The sequence below is a fragment of the Esox lucius genome, chromosome 12 (genome assembly GCF_011004845.1).
Source record: "Esox lucius isolate fEsoLuc1 chromosome 12, fEsoLuc1.pri, whole genome shotgun sequence".
NCBI lineage: Eukaryota > Metazoa > Chordata > Actinopteri > Esociformes > Esocidae > Esox > Esox lucius.
This window is the reverse complement of record NC_047580.1, coordinates 25707698-25735223: the sequence shown is the minus strand read 5'-3', so window position 1 is coordinate 25735223 and position 27526 is coordinate 25707698. Positions and strand designations below refer to the sequence as shown.

The 27526-nt window shown below is 40.4% G+C and overlaps 1 protein-coding gene and 1 long non-coding RNA gene across 6 annotated transcripts; one reads left to right on the top strand and one right to left on the bottom strand.

Annotated features, from left to right (window-relative positions):
- Positions 1-365: 365 nt before the first annotated feature.
- On the bottom strand, positions 366-3672 carry LOC114840507. Its single transcript, XR_003782696.2, has 4 exons — positions 3509-3672; positions 2520-2700; positions 1155-1943; positions 366-1048 (listed from the first exon to the last, which is right to left on the bottom strand). It is a non-coding gene; the product is annotated as an uncharacterized LOC114840507 (long non-coding RNA).
- Positions 2709-27526, top strand: dgkaa (diacylglycerol kinase, alpha a). 5 transcript variants are annotated; one of them, XM_010890569.3, is made up of 24 exons: positions 2709-2785; positions 8660-8746; positions 9028-9104; positions 10059-10191; positions 10290-10364; positions 10457-10506; positions 11375-11449; positions 11665-11781; positions 15838-15955; positions 16839-16927; positions 19416-19535; positions 19669-19767; positions 19987-20061; positions 20564-20637; positions 20732-20806; positions 24245-24330; positions 24502-24591; positions 24783-24943; positions 25082-25146; positions 25271-25361; positions 25512-25701; positions 25907-26024; positions 26453-26513; positions 26688-27526. In XM_010890569.3, exons 2-24 carry the CDS (start codon positions 8671-8673, stop codon positions 26763-26765), a joined length of 2193 nt encoding a protein of 730 aa, XP_010888871.1. In that variant the 5' UTR covers positions 2709-2785; positions 8660-8670; the 3' UTR covers positions 26766-27526. The 5 variants fall into 5 exon arrangements, with proteins under 5 accessions (XP_010888871.1, XP_019906896.1, XP_010888870.1 ...); XM_020051337.3 differs by lacking the exon at positions 2709-2785 and adding an exon at positions 2818-2886; XM_010890568.4 differs by lacking the exon at positions 2709-2785 and adding an exon at positions 3807-4074.

Here is a 27526-nt window from a genome sequence, read left to right as displayed (position 1 = left end):
ACCAAAAATATAAATGTAAAATATTATCTTTTATAGCAAACTAGCATGCTTTTTATAGCTAGCTGTATATTAACTACTTATTTTTGGGTTACAGTTATGGGCAGCAGTGCCTACCAGAAGCATTTCGGGTCACCTTTGTCATGTGGGCATTATATCACAGTGGTGAGTATTGTAGGGGACATAGACATAATAAAGAGTAGACGCCGCATCGACCGCTACTTCCTACTGGCGCTGACGAGCCGTGGGGCTGCCATCTTGGACCGGTCAGCTGCTCCACTCAGTGTAATCTGTTTTGGGAGGTGAAATGAGCTGTCAGCGCATTCATTTAATCATACCTCAGTGAATACCTTACTGATTTTCTCCTCAATGTGTTCCCCAAGCAAAAAACATCCTCCGTTCCAATCTCGTCCCGGACAATGTGTGTGACTGTCGACACCTCAGGAGCTTGCATTGGTGAATCACCCCCTCTGCAGCACTCAGCACATTATTAAAATAATAAAAAATAAAAAAAACATTATATTTATATAGCGCTTTATACAGTGCTCAAAGACACTTTACAAAACAGAGAAAATAAGAACAAAGCAACCTTAATATACAAAGATTAAAATAATAATAAAAAAAAAAAAGCCTTCACTGTGCCTTGTGATGGAATAACTAGGCCGCCGTTGTTTTTCAGGGTTAGAAGGTGGTAGCTCTTGTCAAATGAAGATGGTACAGCATCTCAGACCAAGCTCGCACGGCACACATCACAGGACAGTTTTCGTAGAATCTGCCGGACTAGAAACCCTGCTATGTAGACCAGAGCATTTTCCACCAGACCACCAAACCGAGTGGGGAGATAACTGTGGTCACACACAAGGGCCAAATGTTGGCGAATGGAGATGGGTGCTCTTCAGCAGTTTCAGGAGAGGACATCTCCACAGCAGACAGGGACACAGTGTTATCCTGGGCTGCCACATTGCCTGTCTCACCAGGTGAGACACCACACCAAACCATCAGCCGGTGGAAGATGGCCTGGAACTGGCGTGGCGAAGGATTGTTATTCCAGCTGCCTCGTATGGAAAACAGGCACACAATACATACATTACTCACAAGACATAAAGCTATTCATTAGGTATATTTTCCAAATTAATTGTAATTAAAAGAACACCAACCCTCCTGATGCTCTGATTGAATTAAATAGGAGCTCCAAGCAGTTCAGGAATCATCAGCATCACACGTCGTTATTGATCTGATGACCGACAAGTACCTTCAAAATAAAAAAGTTTTATTACTCTGATCATGGTGAAAAGACACCCCAAGAAAGCCCCATGTGATTTTGTTAATACAAAGCAGTAAAGTGCCTATCACAGGGGTGCAAACTCACAGAGAATGAAAATGGTAAACAGCTACCAGGGCAGATAGATAATTAGTTTGCATCCATGTTTTTAGGAATGGGATCAGTTTCTTGTTTAACTTATACAGTATACTTGTACACAAAGGAACATTAACTTGTAACAATGTAATTGCAGAACTGGGATAACTTGAAAACAACACATGCAATACCTACCCTTTTGACACCTACATGTACTTGATGTTGTGTAATACATACCATTTAGAAGCATCTAGGACCTGAAAAACACATTGAGTACAAGATAATGCCAACAGAAACCAAACTGCATATTGAAAAACATTTAAACAAGATAACCTCATATCAACATACATACCAATCTTTCTGACACCTGCATAAAGTTGATGTTGTGTAATACATACCATTTAGAAGCATCTAGGACCTGAAAAACACATTGAGTACAAGATAATGCCAACAGAAACCAAACTGCATATTGAAAAACATTTAAACAAGATAACCTCATATCAACATACATACCAATCTTTCTGACACCTGCATAAAGTTGATGTTGTGTAATACATACCATTTAGAAGCATCTAGGACCTGAAAAACACTGAATACAAAACAATTCAGACAAACAAAACTGAAGCAGTTAGGAGCATCTTAGGAACACAATACATAACAAAAATACAGCAGTAGGCTAGTTCACTACATAGGAAGCTACTTTAAGTTGCGCTAATTTCACATGACAAGAAAAGTGTAGCTTGTGTGGCCAAGCTACTTTGTAAATAAAGGAGTTACTACTACTGAAAAGTTCCTTGACTCTGGAAATAGTGAAGCTACCACCAAAATACTAAGTTACCAGCTAAGCTAGTATTGCCCAACACTGATGATACTGTCTTTTATTTATATATACGACTATATATGATACAGTCTGTGCCACTTGTGTAAAATTAGCTGGCCAATGTTATACCAGTAATATTTGTTTTAATTCTACAATAGCATTCTTGTGTCAGTTGTAATCTAAGCCAGTGTTATGGAATATGACTAATCAAGTCTCAGTTCATAGCTGGGTGAACACCGGCTGGTGCATTACAGTAATATCAAAGAACCTTGCTCCTTCTCAACTCTCTGGTTATATTCTAGTCACAAAATACAACCATGTTAAATCTTACTTGTTAAATCTTACTTGTGAAAAGTAATCCACCGAGCCCTGCTTTCGATGGTCCGACGATTTGAGCAGGAATATGCTGCACAGTGCTCTGGCGCCGTTGCTTCAGCTGCTACGCAACTAGGAGTACGACCGGTCCAAGATGGCGGCCGTATTTCTCGCGCCCAGCAGCCAATGCGGGGTCTACTCTTTATTATGTCTATGGTAGGGGAAACAGGACCAATGTGCAGTAACTTAATTTTGCCTGCAATCTTTCTAAACCAAGTTTTCCACATTTGCTGAGGGTATGTCTACAAAATTTAATCCACCCTGTTCTTAAGATATTCTACTTTTGGAAACAGGAATATTTATGAAGAATAAAGTTGCATTTAAGAGAAGATTTCCAGTAAGTCGGTCTAGTTACTCGACTCAATGCTGTCCTAGTGTCGGGCTGCTGTGCCTTCTACAGTAACAATTTGATGCTTCACATGTATTCATCCGTGGGACAATCTGGTTCGTAGTTTAAGAGGACTGCAAAATACCTATCTTATAAGATAGGATCAGTATTTGAGGCATCTAATGGTTTGACTTCCAGTACTTGGAAACTCTGGAAATATATAGTAAAGATACTGTTGGACCTTACAATGCCCAATGTTTAGTGCTTTAAATTCATAAATGAAAGCTCTCAAAATGTCATATCAATAATAAGCAACTGTCAATCCATCGTATCGTCAACGACACACCCTGTTACGGTACTACAACAGCATCTGTCACATTGTCTTATCAACTAGGATGCATAATATAGGCTACTAACGCAACAATAACTCATACCAACGTGCTCTAGCCTTTGACTCATTGCCTGACGAGTTAAAAGGAATAGCTTTTGCTGCACTATTGTTCGCTACCAATTCCTGTATGAGAATAAACCCACTGCAGTATTTTTCTCCCTAACATACATAAGGAGGATAACCCATAACCATCAGAGTTCCAAAGTCACTTAGAATTTTGAAATTGCTTAACCCACTTACAGACTCTGGCCAAAAAATATTTTTAGCAGATGCAAGCCATTGTTTCTGGGACTAAACTCCACATTTACGTCGTTTAATATCTATAAACCATCTTGGAGGAACTCAGATCCAGATTCCTTGTGAACAAGAACATTATCAGGAGCAAGCACTTTGGGTATCCAGGCAAATATTTCCGCCATAGCCTATATAACGTGATTAGAGAAGGACGCGTATACCCATTCATTATTCTGGGGTAAACCGGGATAGCCCAATACATCACGTCGGTCAAAGTTCGCGCAGATGACAGTTCGAGGCGGTGCTCTGCTTTATATTGCTTCGAGGGGGAAATCGTTGAGTCGGGCGTGGGAGTAATTAGCCAATCTTTCGTATTCTATCCCGGTAAATGAAAGCTCAAAGCTGACAACCAGACTCCCTTACTGCGGCGTCCACAGACAGTTTCGGGCGTCTTTCTGCATCTTACAACTTTTGCTTCGATCCTAGTGGAGGAAACAGCTTACCGGACCAACAGCACCGTACCTTTATAGAGGGACGACGGACATATAACGCTCATCAATCGCGAAATATAGGTAATCGACTTTCAAAACATTGACTACCAACAGTAGCTGAAGTCCAGTGAGTTACTATTTACAATATTGCATACAGATTGCCCGTGTATGATTCGTTGAGCCGTTTCCAAGTTTGTGTAATGTAAATGTTGAATGGGAGACATCGTAGTCTATCGCCTCGCCCAACTGATCTCTGTTGGTTCCTTTGGTGGGCAAAACCGTGGTTACTTTTTCAGTGGTAGCCTAGGCTACTGATGCATCTGCACTTCATGGTACCATGGTAGGTTCAACCTATAGCCTACTCATGCTTTATAGGGGTAACATTGGACATGTCATAGACTAAATAAAAAAATAAGTTTAACATTACAATTGTTCTTCACCTGTCACTCATATGGCTCCATATTGTAGACCAGACAGGTAAGTTGGAAAATTATAATTTAGTAACTACAGACAATGTGGGTCTAATGCAGCAATCGGACGGATAAATGCAAATTGGTTGTAATTTGGAATACATCTGTGTAAATATTGTTTTAATGTACGGTAGGCTAATTGAGGAAAGAAAATCGTAGTAAAATCAACAAAGCAGCCTATTTCTCAACGTATTACAAACACTTGCAGGGTACGTGGTTATACCTTCGATATATTTCCTTATTTGCGTGCCTATATTTCCCTTTCTTTGTGTCTCCTTAAATTACTTCTGCGTAATGATCTGGGCACACATTTGACCAGCCAAGTGGGCCCAATAGTCATATCATGTTGGCTACATTTTGATCTTTCATTGTATTTTCTATTACAAATGAAATATATGAATCTAAGTCTTACCACAACAGGATTTTGAAACCTGAAAATTGACTTTTTAACCATGTTAACCACTACGTATTCTATAAACATGACTGTTATTTTAAAGAACATATTATGCAGAACACTGACATTTATATCAAGAGGCCTTGCCAGTTTCATGTTTGCATTCATGCTAGGCCATCGGTTACAGAGCTCATCACTTTATGTTAAAACGATATGGTTTCGCTCAACCGTGTACAATTGGTTGCAAAAAAGTAAAATGTTATATATTTGGGAAATACCGACTATTGTCTTATCGTCTACTTGTAGTACATGAACAATTAAATAATGTCAGGGAAACACTAAGAGGAATTCCTGGTCAGGCCAACCTGTTGGCTGATAAGCAAACAATCTATGCTTTGACAACTGGGTCGCTTTTTCTGCTGGAGAAATGTAATTAATTCAAGTCAGTGTCATCATGCTAGTGTGTGATTACTCTCTTTGCCACTAATTGTAGAGTCAAACATGTTGCCCCGAACACGTGTCAAGCTCAGGAGGGAAGGGTGCACTTTCACAAGTCCAGGCAGGTTTGTTTTGTGTCTGTTCTCTGTGCACTGTGTCCCACAAGGAACTACAGGGTATTGCATAGTCTTTCATTGATTTTCAGTGATGGGCAATACATTGGTTGCCTGGTTGAAAAAATGTGTTAAAGAGCTGTGCCTCGCCTACAATTGCCTGAAATGTGATTCATGCGTAGGAACCAGAAGTCAGTATTTCCACTCAGACATCCCAGTCTGACATCAGACAATGTGTTGTTTACATTTAAAATGCCATTAGTCTGGGTTAAATGCTTTTGTAAATGTTATAACCAAATTTGTAACCGGATCTAGGATTGTGCATACCCCTCAATTAAGATAATGTACAAGGCGGAAAATGTGCATAAGACCAACCAAAATAGTTGTTCCGGTGAACCATATCATTATATCATAAGTTGCACTCTAGCTGTGTGGTCAGCTGCTGTTAACACTCAACTTTATGAACACCTATAAGAACTAACACAATTGGACATGCACATTGTTTTCATTTAGATTAACCTTCTGAGAAAATCGTCCGTTTTTAGACAGAGGGAGTATTCCCCCGTTCGCAGGATGAGTCACCGTTCTAGCATCTGCATGCTAAATGCCAAATGCAAGCTAGGCTGTGTAGCCTTTAGTTTCAGACACCCCGGGCTGAGCGGCGTGGGGGTGTAGGGGAACACTCATGGAGGATGTCTGGGCAGAGGGCTCCCCCCGCCCACGCTAGCTCCTTCCTCGACTTCCTGTCAGTCACCCGTGGCCCTGCTCTGACGGAGCGCAGCCGTTGTAGGGAAACACTTTCCATAGCAACGAAGCATGTCTGTCTGCTAACCGTAGTTATACCTGAAGTATTCTCTATGGATTGTCTATGTTGGTGCAGAAAAGTATAGTTTTTCAACCACCCCATGAGAAAAAAAAATAATTTAAGTCAGGTTATTCTTTCCTGCCACAAAAACAGCACATTTCCTTGACACTGTGTGGGTGTCTCCGCTGCTTGCACAAATATTAGTATATAAAAAATACTTCCCCTAGAGCAATACCCTAAAACCAACCTTGGTTGGTGGGATGGATTGCCTTTATGTGAACTGTGTTCAAATATTCTAATTGTCCTTATTAAAATCAGCCTATCTTCTTCTCTGCCGAATGATAAACAAGTTGAAGAAAATCCAATCTTCCCAGGGAAATGTACACAGATCCTATATTAAAATCCCATATGACGTGCTATGAGCCAAAAATGTATGTCTTTCCAAGCAAAAATGAATATTGCATAAAGTAAAAAAAAAAATTATAACGCCCTAGGTCAGAGAGGAACAGGTATCTGCTTGTTTAAAAGCAAGTTTTAAGAACAAGCACAGCAGCATTACAAAAGCAGATAAGAACCTACTAATGTTTGTGTTGTTCCTGGATAGTAAACTACTCACCTGTTCATCGCCATCAGCAAACTATTGACCTGTAGGGGGTGGTTGGGGTGGTGGATGAGGAGGGGCTGTTAAGTGTTTATCAGAAGGCAGTTGGCTGAATTTGAACCCATGCCCTCTGAGGTACGCAGGTCCCTGTGGTTGTGGCTGTAAATACTGGACCATGTAGGCCAGTCATTTATGATATATACCACTACCGGACAGAACAATGTAGGCCTAAATCATACCTATTATATTAGCCTACATTGTGCTACATGTATGCAAATATAGTATCGGATCAGGAAATCTACTATGGTTGCCCTGGCCAAAATGTCTGTCCAACTTTTAGTAACGGATAAATGTGTGTAATTCCTTTCATCTCAACTCCGTAAGGTAAATTGGCTTATAGTTTCCATGCACTTTATTTGTGGAAAAGTCTCTAAATCATTCTTAAATGGGATATTTTGGTGCCTGTAAGGTAAATCTGAAAGCTGATTGAGAACCGTATTCCGGATTTAGTTTTTTATTTTATTTATTGAATGTGCTTTCTTTCTGTTTGTATTCTGTATGTCTTCAGATGCGTGCATTTCTGTAAAAAAAAATTTCTGTAAATTCTTTTAAAGACCTTGGTCTGAGTATGAGACCTTTATGAAATAAAGTAAAAAAAATGTCAGGGTTAAACCAAAGGTTGCTAGTTCTAATGCCTAAACTGGATAGGTGAAAAAGCTGAGCACATTTTGAACATATTCTTTTTAGTTTAGATGTCTTTAAAGGCACCTCACGTTAAAGGCTCTTTTTTTCATCAACATGGTACACTTCTCCTATCAATTCTCTCTTCCCTCAACTGATTGGCTGTCTCAACCAAACTGCTAGGCAACGGTGCTAACCTTTTGAGGGGAATTAAGTAGGGACAGCATGACCCTTTGTTAGCTCAGAGCCCATGGTTCTGCATTACATGGAAAGAGTGGGTGTTGAGGAGTTTATTTTGCTTTTGTCAGTTCTACTCCATGACTGACTGTTGACCTCTGAGTGCTGATGATGTACTGACTGTCTTACTTGTACTTCCATAGTGCTTTAGGCACTGAGACAAGCCACAACTGCTATGTTTTTGTCTGATAAGGAGAGGAATGGTGGAAGCAGGGATACAAAGAATAAAAGGTTGACACTTGCCACACTATTTTGAGACAAGGTTTTGATGTTTCAAAGAAAAATATGCAAAGGGGATGAATACATTGAAAACTGGGTCATATATTTAAAGAACAACACAAAGAAACGCCGTGGGGAGACCGTAACTCCAGAGACGTGTTATGTCTCTGGTGTTTCTGTGGCCTGGTACAGCTTTTGCAGAGCTTGTATTGCGGCCATGGGATGCTCTTAAGCACAATGGTGAAAGGCGAGTGAACTGCTGCCCAAGCTCCTCTATGTTAAACTGCACAGGCTACATTCTTTTACTCACTGTTGACATTTGAAACATGGGTGTGAAAAAAGGTGCTTCTGTCAGACATTTGCTCAGAACCTTGTGCCTGGAGAGGACTGAAGGGCAACGGTATTTGCAAGGCAGTGCTGGATTTAAACTACGGTTTTTGCCAATTTGCAGATGTAAATCTTGTGGGTGTGAACGGGCTGTTGTGATCTGGTTTGCATGGTGTTATGAGAAGAAGCGTCTTGTGACATTATTTCTAAACCAACCCTTACCTTTTGTGTTACTCACATGCTCTGTTATATTCAGCTTACGATTTCTGATTTGATGTCTGATCCACCTCCACATTTCCATAGAAGGAGACTGTTGTAACTAGTTCTCCTCCTCCTCCTCTCTCCTCTTCTCACCTTTCTCTGCACCGGCGGTTTGTGCAGACGCAGGCAGCATGTCCGCCCCCACAGACCCAGAGGTGAAGGAGCTGAACCCAGTTGACTTCATCCAGCTACAGCAGTACATTGACTGTGAGTACAGACAGGAAGGCAGGCTCCTCAGCCCTGAACACCCTTCATCTTACACCCACATGCACTCATATTTGGAAGTGGTGGTGACTGTCTCATATTTCAAAGTATCTGCAAAACATTGCAGCATCACGCCCACATTCGTTTTCTTGGTAGGTCTCTGGATTCAGACATTTTGTGAACGTCAGTGTTAAGAAACAATAAGGGAAGCTGATGTTTTTTGGTACTGTTAAAATAAGTGTTTGTGGTAGGTGCAGAAATGGCTTTGTCGATTCTTTTCCCAGACTGCAGGCTTAAGGTTAAAGATGTGCTAAGGGAATTTGATGCAGATGGCAGGCTGGCCCATCACCGACATGGAGAGGTGAGATGAAACCATGGCCATCGACCCCATCACAACTCATTTCTGCCCCCAGTCCTTTCTGACAATTGTCTGTGGTACATTCCTGCATATTTTGTAGCAATTAGAAATGTTACGCTCTCATGATACTCATTTGCCTCCTTTTTGTATATAAAACCTAATTTAAACATAGTCAAGTCACATCCATCAACATGATCAATCTGAGAGAAATGCCATACAAATTCAATCAATAAGGAGAGAAATGTCTTCTGGGGTTGAGGAATTGGCCCCAGCCGAAGTTGCTAATGGAAATTGCGTTTTGGATTGTGCCAGTTCTGCCAGGCCTGTGAGTTATGTGCTGCCCTCATGCAGAGTAAGCAATTTGGTATTTTAACTGGACAGCTTTTCTAATAGTGCCAGTAATACCGTTTTGATTGGTCAAAAAGGTAGCAATTGTAAATCCTGTTTTCAGTCCAAAACAAACACACACAGACACTCTGCATCTCTTTTCTACAACTCTACCCCAGTCTTAGCGTTGAGACTGGGGTGCCTTGCTGTGTCAAAATTCATTATTGGGATATTGTAGCATATCACGGAGGGAAAAGCAACCTAAACCAGAATTAGGTTTGTGTTGAGTATTTCAGAGGGAGTTCTGACTTGTCCCTAAAGCTAATAATTTGCCCTTAGCTTTTCCAGAAATATCAGCCAGATGTCTGCTAAATTCCTATACTTTGAGATGCAGAAAGGCAGATTTTTTTGTCTTTAAGTCAAATCAAATTACCTTTATAAATTATCACCCCAATCAGTCCTCTCTGAATGCGATTGTTTTTGGTAATATTGTTTTGTACATTATTTAACAAGATGATTTGACTGAAGATATTGTCATTTACAGCGACAACCTCTGCCATCCACCCATTCATTGACGATCGATTGATCGATCAGTTGAAACATGAATTGATCTTCTATCCTCTGCTGCAGTGTATCAATGAGGAGGGCTTTCGTCTCTTTCTGAAGACCTATCTGGAGGTGGAGGACTTCCCCAAGGATCTCTGCCAGCGCCTGTTCAGATCCTTCCAGAATGGAACCGAGCCTGACGGGCAGGTCAATGCTAGTATGTTAATCTACCTTCTGCTAGAGTACCTCTGGAACACCTTTTAGCTGATGATCAGTATACTTTCAGTATTGTCACATCTCACTCCTCTCCTTTAGAAGAGGTATTTCTGAAGGATGTCTCCTGTTACTTCTCCCTGTTGGAGGATGGACAACCAAGAGACAAGCTGGAGTGTGAGTCCTAATCTGCTTTTTCTACATGTTTATTGCATCATACAAAATGTGGAATTTGTCCAAGATCTTTATGGCAATTTTTTTCCTCTTAGTTGCTTTCAAACTGTATGACAGAGATGGCAATGGAGTTCTTGACAGCTCTGTAAGTTATTTTTAAAATATATTTATGCACTACTTACCTGCGTAATTGTCAGTGTAATAACATTTGATGAAACATTTCAGTGAAATAACATGACGAAGCTCTCTGATGTTGTCCATCACCATGAATAAGAATGTAACATCTGCCCCCATTTGAGTTAATGGTGCCATAAGAGGGGGATTAGCAGCCATTTTAGTTTACCCAGACATGTATAATATATATTGGCCAATGCGGCTGAACATTTTGAGAGTGCCACTTTTCCCTCCATAATCATTAAGTGATTATTTACACTCCCGGGACAAAGATGTCCGGTGAAAGCTGATATGCAATTTGTTGCAAAGTGTAGACTTGGAAGCACATTAATAATTGAACACCCAATCTTAATTTCACAGCTCTGTTTTGCTTGTTTGCAATGCTACATTTCATAACAATCTGTCAGAATTGCATGACAAGCAAATAATTTGGTTTAAGGCACTAAAATGAAAGCTGTTCCACCACCTGGCCGAACACTTTAATAACTCTCTGATTCTCAGTCTGACATTATGAGTTTGGCTTGGTTTTAGATTATGGGTACCCATAGAAGTAAAACAAGAAGTTAAAAAAAAGGAACTAAAAGCAGGATGCGTACCCATTGATATAGACTGTGATTTGTTTAATCGACTTAATGCATTACATTGCATGAATAACTTAAATGACCGTGGAAATGATTGTAATACCCTGCAGTGATTGGAAGCGGTGAGTTTACCAGTCCAGCTGTCAGGTGTAATAACGGTGCTTTGCAATTCCATCACCGGGTATCACCTTCAACTTTCACGGGATAAAGCAGGTCTTCTCATGACCATGATAATAACTGGAGCTGTCCTTTCTACAGGAGGTTGACAGAATCATTGCTCAGATGATGCATGCTGCAGACTACCTGGGTTGGGATGTGTCTGAGCTGAGACCAGTAAGTCATACATTTGGGATGTCTCGTATTGTGTCCCATTTTGAAAGGGAGATCGGGATGTAATGTGCCTCTATGGTGGTTTTGTGTAACCCCCCCCCCCCCCCCCCCCCGCCAACCATTCATATTCTGTATAGGTTATACAGAGTGCTGAGATTTCTATAGGTCCAAATACTGACCTGGAAGTAGTACTAAGGCTCCGCAATCCTTTTCTACAGGTGCTGAAAGATATGATGACTGCCATTGACGCAGACAGCAGTGGTACGGTTTCTCTGGATGAGTGGGTGGCAGGAGGAATGAACAATGTCCCGCTGCTGGTGTTACTGGGGCTGAAGGTGGGTGGACCTGCTGGGTTGTATATAGAAGGGACCAAAAATAAATAAATGTTTCCTTGGAAAAAATATTTTTATAGGGTTTGTCCTTAAGATGACCTCAATGTCACTGCCACACATCAATACTTACCCTTTTATTTCAGTTCTATAAAATGCATTATGAACACCGCCTCCGTCCCTATCAGGAGTTCCTACTTTATTGTCATTGGTTCACTCAGTCATTTAATCTCTGTTTTTGTCAAAGACAGACAGACAATGAATCCCAAAAGATATTAAGACATTGACATTATTTTGTTGCTCCTTATTCCAGCACTTTGGATTCAAAGTTATACAATGATTGCAGACTGTTCAGCTTTAACTTTAGGGCATTTCCATCCTTATCGATTTAGTAAATACATACATACATACGTACATACATATTACTGTGCCAAATGTATTTGGACACGTTGACATTATATACAATAAAGTAGGCATCTTTAGTACTTGGTCATATTTCCTCTACATGCAATAATTGCCAGAAGTCTGTAGACCTGGCCTTTATTGTTGAACTATCTTCAGTTCCTGCTTGTTTTAGATGCATTAGGCCTTCAGTCTTCTGTGTGTTGAAATGGATTCAGATCAGGTGATTGACTTGGCTATTTATATAATTTAGAAGTTACCTGGCAGCCATGGCCGTGCGTTTGGGTCATTTGGATATGTCTGTGCAGACATGTTGTTTCTGTGCATCTCAGAATCCATTCTGCTCCTTCCTGTCAGAAGTTACATCATCAATGAAGACGGATGGGCAGTTTCAGTTGCAGCCATACATGCTCAAGTCATGACGCCCCCCTGCCTTCCGTTTCATAGATTATCTGATGTTCTATGAATTATGGACAGGTTCATTTTTGTCTCTTCTGACCGTGAGAATTTGTTCCACAACCCTTTTACTTTATTTTTCATTTTTAGCTTTTAATTTTCATTTTTCTGTAACCTGTCCATCCTGGTCTTGAGGCTTATTAGTGGTTTGTGTATTGTTTTGTATCCTCTGAAGTTCTGCTGATATACGAATTCTTTGTGTTACATAAAAGCCATCCAAATTTATTTTCTAAAGCCCCTTTTACACTGGCAGTTGTCACAAAGTTCTTATATAGAAGCCCAGCCTAAAACCCCAAAGAGCCACAGTCAAGCAACAACAAGAAATTAAGCCACAGTGGTTTCCTAGGTTTCCCTTGTGGGGTCGGGAACCTAGGAAGGAACCTTGAGAAGAGCAGAAGGCTGGTCCTCTTCTGGCTTTGCTGGGTGAAGGGTACAAGAGCACATTACCTTTTTGGATTATCACCGGGTTAATAAATATAGGGGGGCTGTGTTCGGAGTGTCCTGGCCTTCTTCCTCCTTCCAGACTTGGCTGGTTCCACATCTTTCTTTGCCTCTTTATGTTTGGCCTCGGCCCAGAGTTGCTCCCCGGGAACCCTCAAAAACCTCAGCAGACGAGGTCCCAATAAGAGGCAGGTGTGTAGGGGCGGGGCTGGCCCTGATTCCAAAAGCTACCAGCATTCTCTGTTGGGGGTGTTGGTTGTCCATCGGGTGTGTGTGTATTTACAGTATCTCACAAAAGTGAGTTAAGCCCTCACATTTGTGCAAATAAAGTAGTGTGTGTACAGCTTGTATAACAGTGCCAATTTGCTGTCCCCTCAAAATAACTCAACACACAGCCATTAATGTCTAAACTGCTGGCAACAAAAGTGAGTACACCCATAAGTGAAAATGTCCAAATTGGGCCCATTTAGCCATTTTCCTTCCCTGTTGTCATGTTACTCGTTAGTATTACAAGGTCTCGGTGTGAATGGGGAGCAGGTGTGTTACATTTGGTGTTATTGCTCTCACAATCCCTCATACTGGTCACTGGAAGTTCAACATGGCAGACTAAGGACATGGCTTAATGGAACCATGTCCTGTGGTCTGGTGAGACCAAGATAAACTTATGTGGTTCAGAAGGTGTCAAGCGTGTGTGGCGGCAACCAGGTGAGGAGTACAAAGACAAGTGTCTTGCCTACAGTCAAGCATGGTGGTGGGAGTGTCATGGTCTGGGGCTGCAAGAGTACTACCGGCACTGGGGTGCTGCAGTTCTTTGAGGGAACCATGAATGCCAACATGTACTGTGACATACTGAAGCAGAGCATGATCCCCTCCCTTCAGAGACTGGGCTGCAGGGCAGTATTCCAACATGATAATGACCCCAAACACACCTACAAGATGACCACTGCCTTGCCAAAGAGGCTGAGGGTATAAGTGATGGACTGGCCAAGCATGTCTCCAGACCTAAACTCCATTGAGCATCTGTGGGGCATCTTCAAATGGAAGGTGGGGGAGGGCAAGGTCTCTAACATCCACCAGCTCTGTGATGTTGACATGTAGGAGTGGAAGAGGACTCCAGTGGCAACCTGTGAAGCTCTGGTGAACTCCATGCCCGAGAGGGTTAAGGCAGTGCAGGATTAAATGGTGGCCTCACAAAATATTAACTCTTAGGGCCCAATTTGGACATTTTCACTTAGGGGTGTACTCTCTTTTGTTGCCAGCGGTTTAGGCATTAATGGCTGTGTGTTTGTGTTATTTTGAGGGGACAGCTAATGTACGGTGTTATACAAGCTGTACACTCTTTATATTGTAGCGAAGTGTCATTTCTTCAGTGTTGTCACCTGAAAAGATATAAGCAAATATTTACAAAAATGTGAGGGGTGTACTCACTTTTGTGAGATACTCTATAACCCCCCACACACACCCACACTACTCACTTGCTCTCCCTCTGATCTTCTGTACACCACCCTTCTGCTGACTCAGTGCTGCGGGCGTGCTAATGTCATCTATTTCACATTCAGCCTCTCTGCAACAGCAGAGTGAGCTTGCTTTTTCCATTTACACAATCTAATACTCTCATCCACAACTCCTAACCTCACTCTCTCTCTATAGTAACTTCAAGGGAAAGGAAGGAAATAGACATTGATTGTTGCAGTTCACAGGGGAAGTCATTACGTGTGAAACGACTAAACTAATTGGGGTGCCACTTCTGCTCATCTCTTAAGTGCTGACAGAAGTTATAACATCTGGGAAAATATCTCTTAATGGGCTCTGAGTTCTTTGTTTTTATAATGCTGTTTGCATCTGGGTCTATTTGCAGACTGCCTGGTAAAGTGTAGTGTCTAACTGACTGGAGGTCTGAGCTGTAACTGGTCTCTGTTGCACCTCTGCACAATGCCAGGGACTTCCCCTCAGGCTATTTCAGGCCACCAATGAGAGACCGAGGACTTGGAGGCCAGCATTCAACACTCACATTGCCGTGTGCTGATTTAGGGGCTACACTTCCTACTCACACACACACACACACACACTGGCTCTACACTGAAGCACCATGAGTCATTTAAAGTTTGTGAAAGCATTCTTACTGTCTATTTGTGTCTATAATCTGGATAAGCATATAAAATCTGTGACCTTGTTACCATATAATCTTGTGTAGGGAACATTGGTGTTAGAATTGGTGTTGATTATGTAGTAGTATTGAATCAAAATGGCTCATTTACCCAAAGATATTTCATGGAAATATGATTGCAATGTAGCATGAGCACCAGTATCCTTAGATTACGTCCCAGTCTCTGTAGTAATTGTCAGGTGACTTTGGCAGTGACAGGGAGTGGCAAGGTGTGGATGCAGCACGATTTTCCTTCAGCAGAATTCTGAAACTGTGAATGAGGGCATCACAAAGTCCATGTGATTAAAATAAAACAACAACACATAACTGTCTGGTAGAGTCAACTCGCATACACAATTATATTAGCTGCTAACAGCAGATGAAAACATCTGATAATATTAAAATGAAATGTATTTGTGTATTTATGCTTGCAGTTCTTACATACTCCAGATATGAAATCAGATTAGGCTTAGTGTGCCCAACATTGCTGAGATTAAGTGTTTGATCTAGAATCAAGCAAAAGTGGTCAAACTAAAAAATAAAACAATTAAATATATAGTGTAGCATATTTTAAGTTGATTATGAGATAATCACCACATTTTCTCCTCCACTGGCAGATGACCGAGAAGGATGGCCAGCACCTGTGGAGGATGAAGCATTTCAACAAGCCTGTCTACTGCAATGTGTGTCAGAACATGCTGCTAGGACTGCGGAAACAGGGACTTTGTTGCACCTGTAAGTGTCACTATCCGGTCTCACCATTAGAGGGGAAGCAATAGAACTTTCTCAGTTCAAATAAAGCATGCAATAATTACGGACGCCCTGAAGCCGAAGGCAGTAAAAAAATTTGGGACTTAGTTTATATCGTTTGAACGACTTAGTTTATATCGTTTGAACGACTTAGTTTATATCGTTTGAACGATTTAGTTTATATCGTTTGAACGACTTAGTTTATATCGTTTGAACGACTTAGTTTATTTTGTTTGAACGACTTAGTATCTTGTTTGAACGACTTAGTGATTAGTATGTCTAATTATGCCAAAATCATTATGCAGAAGCATTATGAGGCCATGTAATGGTTTCTACAGCCCATCGTTCTTTGATTCCATCAATTGAAGGGCCTATAATTGTTCATTTTACTCAAATGATAGAACATTGTATGTAATACAAAACAGCCCCCAAAAATATTTGTTATATAGACAGGTGAAATTATTAGTGCGGCGGTACGTTCGTTATTTTTTCAACTTTTATTCGTTGTAATGTTGCCTGGATTGAATATTTATGGGACAATCCTGTTTTGTTACAGAGTGTTTTAACATTTGAGTAAAATGTCATGGCACACTTGATGCGTCCTCACCTTATGCCTATGTGCCACTATTCAGCCGATTGCTCACTGTTCTGACTTAATGCGTTAGACTAGGTAAAATAACTATTATTGAACATTTATAGGCCCATCAATGGACAGAATCCTAAAAGGATTAACTGTAGCAACCATTACATGGCTTTGTGATGCTGCTGCATAATGAATTTGGTCTAATTAGGCATACTAATAATTATTTCGTTTGAACAACTGTTTAAAACACAATGGAGAAACTTTTTTACTTTTCTCTATTTAAAGGTTGTAAATATACAGTCCATGGACGCTGTGCTAACAGAAACCCAGCTCCCTGTACCAGGACCTATGTCAAGTCAAAGAAAGACACAGGGGTAGGATTTTCTTTCTGTGAAACATGTATTATAACCATGTATTATTTTTTTATGTAACCAGACATTTTGTTTACTGTAATGTTGTTTAATTTGTATTTGTGACAAAACAATTGTTTCTTTAACATACATTTTTAAATAAAAAAACACAGCATCTTAAACATGTTGTCCCCCACATTCCATCTCTCAAAAAATTCCATCTCTCAACAGCAAGACACTTGAGTTTTGTTACAATCACAGAACCAAATTGATACACTGCAGAACTAAATTGAGTAGCTTAATAGGATATTATAGCAAAACATTCACTCAATGATAGTTCTCCACCCTAGCCTAGTAACAATTTAATCTGTCAGATTTCTGGGGGTATGCTTTTACACATTTTTTTGTTATACAGAGTTGTTTAGAGGTTGTTTGGCCACCAAATGCTCTTCTTACAAATAGACAAGCACACATGTCAATTAACGTTTTAGGTATGTGCATGTGTCAACCAATGGCATTTTGAAAATGTCTGTTCTTAACAGTAAAACCCATCATTCACCCACTGTTTGTCAAATGATGCATAGTTGGGCCAGAGAAATTGCCTGTGACACATGGAAACAAACCAATGCACGAACAGACAGAACCCATTACATTGTCCCCCTTCCAATTTAATCCATGGGGGAGAGAAATGGGTGTGTGGTCTTACTCCTGAGAAGGATGAGCTGGCCAATCAGCAATCTTGCTTAAATAGTCTTTATGATGTATACACACCCACATTATTCTGTCTGGGTATGCCCATCCCACTTTTCAACATACAACCCCCCTTCCAAAAATGTTGGGATGCTGCATAAAATGTGAATAAAAACAGAATGCAATTTCAATGTATTCAATAGAAAATAGTACGAAAGACAACATATCAAATGTTTAAACTGAGACATTTTATTGTTTCTTGAAAAATGTATGCCCACTGAATTTGATGCCAGCAACATATTTCAAAAAAGTTGGGACAGAAGTAACAAAAGACTGGAGAAGTTGTGTAATGCTAAACTAAACCTGGTGGAATATCACACAACTAGTTAGGTCAATTGGCAACAGGTCAGTAACATGAGGCATTAAAAGATCATTCCAGATAGGATGGGTCTGGCAGAAGTGGGGATGGGGAGGGGTTAACCAGTCTGTGAATGACTGCGGGCAAATAGTGCAACAATTTACATAAAATAAAGAGTTTGGAGATCTCAATATCATTAATAGATTCAGAGAATCCGGAGAAATCTCTGTATGCAAAAGATAAGGCCAAAAACCAATACTGGTTGGCCATGATCTTCTGGCCCTCAGGCGGCACTGCATTAAAAACAGACACGATTCTGTAGTGGTAATCATTGCATGGGCTCAGGCACTCTTCCAAAACCCATTGTCTGTGTACACAGTATGTCGCTGCATCCACAAATTCAAGTTAAATCTCTACCATGCAAAGAAGAAACCATATCTAAACAAGATCCAGAAACGCTGCCATGTTCTCTGGGCCAAAGCTCATTTAAGATAGACTGAGGTGAAGTGGAAAACCTGTCCTGTGGTCTGATGAATAAAAATTTGAAATTGTTTTTGGAAGCCGCATCCTCCAGACTAGAGAGGAAAGGACCATCTGGCTTGTTATCAGCACACTTTTCCGAAGCCAGCATCCATGATGTTATGGGGGTGCATTTGTAAACATGGCATGGGTGACGTGCACATCTGTGAAGGCACCATTAATGCCGAACAATATATACAGGTTTTGGAGCAACATATGCCCTCATCCAGATGACGTCTTTTTCAGGGAAGGCCTTGCTCATTTCAGCAAGACAATGCCAAACTACATTCTGCACCCATTACAAAAACATGTCTCTGTAGTAAAAGAGTCTGGGTGCTAAACTGGCCTGCCTGCACCCATTGAAAACATTTGGCGCATTATGAAACGAAAAATATGACTAAGACCCCGAACTGTTGAGCAGATGAAATCATATCAAGCAAGAATGTGAATTTCACTTTCAAAACAACAGCAATTGATCTCCTCAGTTCCCAAATGCTTACAGAGTATTGTTAAAAGAAGAAGTGAGGTAACACAGTGATAAACATGCCCCTGTCACAATCTTTTCATCAAATTCAAAATGGGCATGTATTTTTCCAAAAACAATAACATTTCTCAGTTTCAACAGTTGATGTTATCTTTGTACTATTTTCAATTAAATACAGGGATATGTGATTTGCACGTCATTGCATTCTGTTTTTATTTGCATTTTAGGCAGTATCCTAACTCTCTTGGAAACAGGGTTGTGTTTACTTACCATTTTTAGAGAAGGAGAACTATTTTTTAAACTTATATAGGTCATACATTGTTAAAATCCGAAAACACTGGGCAGTAATGTTTCCCCCAGTATCCATTAGTTTCAGCCACTTCTATGTCTGTGCCAATCTTTTTATCCCCGTGTATATATGTCAGACTTGCATCTGACTGTGCCACTGTCTCCTGTCTCAGGTACCAACCCATGACTGGGTGAGTGGAAGCTGTGACTCTGGGAAGTGTGACAAGTGTCAGAAGAAGATCAAGAGTTATCACGGACTGACTGGAAAACACTGTGTCTGGTGCCACTCCATGGTGAGGATGACAGGCCTGGAGTAGCCTTGTGGTCGGGAATCAGTCGCGCCAGAGGATGAAGCAAAACGATGCATGTGCTTTATAAATCACTGATTCTATAATGGCTGTATCACTGGTTGCTACTGTGTTCCAGCGCCATGATGAGTGTGCCTCTGAGGAGCCCTTGGACTGTAGCTGTGGACCTCTCCGGGACCATATCCTCCCTCCCTGGGCCATCTACCCTGTTATAATGGTACAGGATCACCTGTTGCTCTACGACAGGTGTCAACCACCCTAAAGCTCACCAAGTCTATATTTTCTTAAAAGGAATGTTCAGGTATTCCCTGGATGTGGTGGGTTGTCTAAGACACCGTTGAGTTTGATTAACAAAACCACCACGCTGTTATAAGGTCACCGTTTGCTTTTTGCTTTTTTATTCTGTGCCTGTCCATCCCTCTGTTGGAACTGTCAGGAGAGGCCAAACAGCTCCTCGAGCTCCACGGATGACAATGACCAGAACATTACTCCAGATGGACAGGTTCTTCAGGTAAGGTTTAGCACCCTGTCTGGGCCTTTTCCTATTGTAGGACTGCAGGACCTTACATGGCATGAGAGCAGCTGTATCAGACTGTTTTTACCTTGTTCAGAGGCTAGTCTTTAGGAAGCGCCTCACAACCATATTCCATTCAGAATATTTGTCATTAATACAATGGTTGGTATCTCCATTTGGGATATAACATTTTATGAACCACATTAATGTTTTAAAATCACTATGGGCTTTATGGTGAGACAGAATTCCTTCCTTTCCGGAGTTGAAGATAAGAAGGCTGCCAGTAACTTTTGTAGTACACAAAGTGAGCATCTTTGATGTGTTAACCTCATATATTTACCAAATGATTTATGTGTCATAACAACTCATGGGATTACTTCATAATAACACATTCATGTTGTTAATTTTTATTCTCTTTGACATTTGACAAATGTAAAACAAAACATCCAAGAAGGCTAAATGCTTATGACAGGCATTCTTTCCATGTATCTGTGAACAGATAAACCCAGTCCCAGACACTCATCCTCTGTTAGTGTTTGTGAACCCTAAAAGTGGAGGCAAGCAAGGAGAAAGGTAAGGATGACCACTCCCACATCTATTTCCATTTATATGACAACCTGACATTCTGCCTATTATTCAATGCCAAGTCCTATTTCATCCATTCCAGAGTTCTGCGTAAATTTCAGTATTTGCTGAATCCACGGCAAGTGTATAACCTCTCCAATGGCGGGCCTGGACCAGGGTAAGGATTCCTCTATGATGTCTCTATGTATATGTATAGACTTCTGACTAAAATTTAAAAAATACTATTTTCTTCCTGATTCCTAATTAAATAAATGCACTGTAATTGGCTGCTTCAAATCTTAAAGTGGGGTGAGAGATTGTGTCTAGGCAGCTTGGTCAGGGCTCATGCACGATCACATTTTCACCAAACTCATTGTTGACCAATCCCAGTACATGATGTTGACTGGCAGGGGGTAAGTCATTATGTAGTCCACAACATAACGTATCAGCTACTTAGCACATTTGTTACACTCTGTGGGGACCTCTGCTCTTCTCTACTAGCTGTCTGAAAAGGCCCAAATGTAGTGAGGCTTTGTGGCCCTTCATCTACTAAATTATGATTAAAAAAATGAATGCAAAAAGGTTGGCTGCACAATCCCCTCTTAAATATGTGTTATGAAGTTCTATCTTCAATCTAGCCACACTGCTGTGGTATCAATAACACATTTATTTACACACACACACACATATGTATGTACACAGTGGATATAAAGTCTACTCACCCCTGTTAAAATGCCAGGTTCTTTTGATGTAAAAGAATTAGACAAAGATAAATCATGTCAGAACTTTTTCCACCTTTAATGTGACCTATAACATCAACAATTCAATTGAAAAACTGAAATCTTTGAGGGGGGAAAAATAAAAAACTCACAATAACCTGATTGCATAAGTGTGCACACCCTTAAACTAATACTTTGTTGAAGCACCTTTTGATTTTATTACAGCACTCAGTCTTTTTGGGGAGGAGTCTATTAGCATGGCACATCTTGACATGGCAATATTTGCCCACTAAAGAAAACAGCCCCAAATCATGATGCTGTCACCACCATGCTTCACTGTGGGTTTGGTGTTCTTTGGGTGATGTTCAGTGTTGTTTTTTCACCAAACATACCTTTTGGAATTATGGCCAAAAAGTTAAACCTTTGTTTCATCAGACCATAACACATTTTCCGACATGCTTTTGGGGGACTTGGATGCCGGACTTGGATGTTTTTTTTTGTAAGAAAAGGCTTCCGTCTTGCCACCCTACCCAATAGCCCATTCATATGAACAATACAGGAGATTGTTGTCACATGTAGCACACAGCCAGTACTTGCCAGAAATTTCTGCAGTTCCTTTAATGTTGCTGTAGGCCTCTTGGAAAACTCCCTGACCAGTTTTCTTTTCGTCTTTTCATACATTTTGGAAGGACTTCCAGTTCTTGGTAATGTCTCTGTTGTGCCATATTTTCTCCACTTGATGATGACTGTCTTCACTGTGTTCCATGGTATATCTAATGCTTTGGAAATTCTTTTGTACCCTTCTGCTGAATGATATGTTTCAACAATGAGATCCCTCTGATGCTTTGGAAGCTCTCAGCGGACAATGGCTTTTCCTCTGAGATGCAACTAAGAAAATGTCAGGAACAGCTGAACTTTATTTGTGATTAATCAGAGTGACTTTAAATGATGGCAGGTGTGTAATGACTTATATGAGTTTGAATGTGATTGGTTAATTCTGAACACAGTCACATCCCCAGTTCTAAGAGGGTGTGCACACTTATGCAACCAGGTTAAGGTCTGACATGATTTATCTTTGTCTCATTCTTTTACATCACAAAACCTGGGGTGTGTAGACTTTTTATATCCACTGTAGAACAGGAGGCCTTTGGTGACTGGCTTGTGTGTGTGTGTGTGTGTGTGTGTGTGTGTGTGTGTGTAAAGAAATACATTCAAAAAGGAGGTTTTGGGTGAGGAACAGAAGGGTTAAAAATAAGAGACCACTACAAATTGAACACTTCTGTTCCTCACTCAAAACTTTCCTTTTCAACATTTTTGGAAAGGAAAAAAAAGGTGCAGTGGTCTCTTAATTTTTTCTGGAGCTGTATATAATATTGTGTGTATGTGTTAGGCACTGCACTGTGCAAACGTTTTAGACCATCTGAGAATATTTCATAAAGCCATTTATTTAAACACTAAAGGCCTGTTTCACAGACAGAGATTTGGCCTAGTCTAGGACTGAAAATACAAGCTCGATCAAGTTTTCTATTGAACATGATTTAAAAAAAATTAGCAATTATCTTTTCTAGACATTTTATTTTTAACAAGTTGTCCTGTCTTCAAAGCTTCTGGTGAGATTTACTATAAATCTTCTTAAGGTATTTTTTTCTGCCCTATTGATCCAATCAATCAATTTATTAATAAAGCCCTTTTACATCAACATTTGTCACAAAGTGCTTTTACAAAACCAGCCTGAAACCCCAAGGAGCAAGCAACAACAGTGTTTTCTTAGCACAGTAGCTATTAAAAAAATCCCTAAGAGGGGTCAAAATGTAGGAAGAAAGCTAGAGAAGAAACAGGCTTGGAGGGGTGTCCAGTCCTCTTCTGGCTGTGCCAGGTGAACATAAGTGATCCTAAACAGTTTCAATTATGTAGAGATTGGGCCTCAAAGGTGGCCAATCAAATACTGTTCGTGTTCCATCTGCAGACTTCTGCATCAAGTAGGTCTTAATCATCTTTGCAGAGCGTTTTGGGGTTATCATTTTGAATGGGTGTTTTGGGGTTATTATATTGAAAGATATAACATTTTTACTTATCAGTCAGATTTCTGGTCTTATCAGTCAAAAACTGGTCAGCATCTGGATTATTCTGCAATTTTTTAGTTTTTAAGAGATAAATACCTTTAAACAGTTGTCTCAGCCTAAGACTGAGACAACTCAAGATAATTACAACATTCTGTGCAGATTTCTTTATTTCTGAACCCTGACTGATACTTAAGAACCACCCAGTTCCACCTGTATTTGTGCACCGTGCCGTAGTGAATAGCGAGCATGTTGCTGTAGACCTTCTGAATCGTAAGGTACCTCCACAGCTTGAGGTTCAGCTGCAACAGCCTTTAACAAAAAACAGGAAGGCACCTCTGTGAAAAAACATTTGTCCCTGTTGTGAAATCTGAGTTGTTATGAATTTGCATTACACAAAAAAAGCAGAAGTTCTTCAATGCATGAAATCTCAGGAAAACTGTACTATTGATTTGTGCTGGTGAAGATGCTTCAGTCCAGGCACCAATATTATTTATTTTTATTTGGATCCCCATTAATTAATACATTTACCTCAAATGTAGTGATTTTGTCCGCACTGTGTAGTGGGATATTGTATCATTTTTCAAGAAGAAAACCTCTAGTTCTTTTAGGGATGAAGGAGATATAAAGCTACTTTGCACTCTTTGCTCTAGAACCTCCTATAAAAGTTTAATGATGTTTATACTGTTGATTGGAGAGGCCATGGAACGTGCTTGATGTCATTCTGGTGTTCATAAATCCACTGAATTTATTTAGTAGTGTGTATGGGCCCATCAGTGATTGTCAATGTTAGGTCCTGTTCAGCTCCCCTAACATGATACTAAATATGTGTTTCAGGCTGAGCTTTTTCCGAAATCTGAAGGATTTCAGGATCCTGGTTTGCGGAGGCGATGGCACTGTGGGATGGATACTTGATGCCATAGGTGGGGTCTGGTACACAATTTTGGTAAACCATATACTGTACATGTCAATACGGAAGTTCATGTCAGTATTGGAGAGCAATACAATGAATTTCTAACAAAAGACTCAAAAAGCAGTAACCTAGAAGTGACATATGTTGGTGTGCTCTCTGTTTCCCATTGTGGTGCAATCAGATAAGGCCAATCTTCAAGCGCGACCCCCTGTTGCTGTGTTACCCCTTGGCACAGGAAATGACCTTGCACGTTGTCTTAGGTGGGGAGGAGGTGAGCACATGTTGTTTTTTTGTGTGTGTGTGTGTTTTCAGCTGTGCTCATGTTTTGCTGTTCAAATTTTTTATGTTTATGTCCATTGATTCAATTGCTGTCTGTGGCCGTTTGACCTTTGTGTTTAAGCGTGTGTGTCCGTGTCTTTCTGTAGCACAGAATTACTTATTTTCTCTTGATGGTGTGTACAGGCTATGATGGGACAGATCTGTGTCGGATTCTGAAGGACATTGAGGGAAGCACCCCTGTGCTGATGGACCGGTGGAATGTCGAGGTGATCTTGGAGGACCCCCAGGAGAGGGGGGACCCCGTGCCTTACGAGATCATCAACAATTACTTCTCCATTGGCGTGGTGAGTGAGGCTAGTCTCGCAATGGCAATGACCATAGGAGTTCGCGAGACACTAAACACTGATCTGGGTCCATGCTACTTAGACACAACAGAATGTTGCTTGTTTTAATTTAACTTTTAACATTGTGTGTGTTGACAGGATGCCTCCATTGCCCACCGGTTTCATACAATGCGAGAGAAACACCCACAGAAATTCAACAGCAGGTAAATACATTTGAATAACCAGTCTGGAGTCTGTGGTTTTTCAGAGATTACTAGCCTTTCAGGGGTATTCACTTTGCATGTTTCAAACAACTCTGCAATGCAAGACTGTTGTTCAATGTTCCAGAATGAAGAACAAGTTGTGGTACTTTGAGTTTGCCACCTCAGAGACCATCTCTGCGTCATGCAAGAAACTGAATGAATGTCTTACAATTGAGGTGAGGATGGCGAACACTTAAAAAACACACAGAAACCAAGCGCCTTTTTTTATTGGGCAGAATTGCATCAGGGCTGTTGTAAACACAGACTTGATCGTTCTGTGGTGTTTTTATGTCGTTATAATGGTGTGATGTTGTTACGTCCCTTAGTGCTGTGGCACCCCATTGGACCTGACTGGCCTTTCTATGGAGGGGATCGCTGTACTCAACATTCCCAGCATGCATGGTGGCTCTAATCTGTGGGGAGAAGCTAAGAAGACTGAATGCAAGTGCTTGATGAATGCTCAGGAAATGCCAGAGGTTATTGTTGACCCTGAAGTCCTGAAAGTCAGTGGACAAGGTACAATGATATCAAGAAATGTCCTGAATAAAATATTGTTAGGATATCATGTGAGGCATTGCATTGTTATTTCATGAGGGCTGTTCCCATGTCATGGATGTTAAGAGAAGTGAAATAGGTTTGAATCATAACTGCAGTTTTCAGCCTGAAAATTATACTGCCTCTCTGTGAATTGCATGTTCAATGTTTTCATCTTTCATGACAGACCTCAGTGACCGGCGTTTGGAGATTGTTGGCCTAGAAGGGGCCATTGAGATGGGGCAGATATATACGGGACTTAAAACTGCTATAAGACTTGCAAAAACCTCCCAGATCACTATCAGGTTAGTGTTGATCAGACAGTATGTGACGCGCATGAGGTATGTGTTATGTTTGATGTGGCTTCTTACATCTGGAACATTCCATCCCTACTACAAGCAAGTGGGAAAGGGGACATTCATTTTGACCACAAATATCAATACACATCTAGAGCATGTTTTCAATTTACACATTATAAGGAAGATGAACATAATACATTTTGAATTAACAATTTTGTATTTTCTTCATACTATAAACAATAACCTCTGAAGAAGCCTTGATGCTTACTTTCTTCAGTTGACAGATGAAGTCAGATGTGCTATTGGAAAAACTCAGAGAATTAAGATGGACAAGCTGTCCACTAATATCAACCAGCTGGAGGGTCCTCTTTTGTTTTTGTTTTTTTAAATGATAGTGTTGTGAACACAGCATTATATCTCTGTGCATCTCTCAGGACTAAGAAACCTTTACCGATGCAGATCGATGGGGAGCCCTGGATGCAGCCACCATGTACGGTGAGTGCAAGGAACCCAGGTTGACTGAAATGTAGCTTGAAGCGTTTGAAAAAGGTGTACTAATGCTAGAGGCCATCGGGCTTGATGCTAATAACATGTTACTGTACCATGGTAAAATGTTGCTAACGAGGTTATTTGACTAGCTTAACCTTTCACTCACGTTTCCCTTCTTAGATTCACATCACACACAAGAACCAGGCCAGTATGCTGATGGCTCCCCCGGGCCGCTCCAGCTTCTTCAGCTCAAAGTAGTAGCCCGCTCTCTGGCTACATGCGCTAACATGGCTGGCCTGTATGCACTTGCTTATTATTGTACATTTCTTAAATGACTGGCGCATCTTGGTTTGTGAAACATTGGCATGGGCGTATTTCAATGAAATACAAGGAAACACATTTTCTAAATGTTCAACACATTGCTTTTGTTCTGCATCAGTGCTTGACAATATTATGAAAGGGTGTATAATGTTCTTTTACATGACTCTGGATGTATATTTAGGAGCTTTTAGTGGGTTTTATGTGCCTTTGCCATAATTTAGCCAAATTAATCTTGTGTTATCAAAGAGCAAAAGACTAGGTTAGTTTCCATGGTCTAAGAGGTGGCCTCGGCTTCCAACAAGGTTTAGCATTTTCTTTAATTGTTAGGGCGATAATTTAAATATGTAAATATAATTTGGTAAATAAAAGTCTACAATTATCCAGGTTTAATTAAGTTATGAAATATTCAACGCTCAGTGCATAATGATTTTGGCAATATACCCACAAGTGCAGATTTTATATTAAATTATTATGCATTCTTTAGCAGTGAATGTAAGCAGGAAAATTTTATTTCTCAAATTCCATTGTTTTAACAGCAGAACCAACACTTTTAATTGAAAAGGAATCAATGTTAGTGCAAGGTTTCTCATTCAAACCCATGAATTGTAGGTTGGACATGTAATTCAACTTGAATCCTAGGGTGGAATAAATTGTTTAAATTATGTTATAGGTATTTCAATAAACTATCATGACAACAA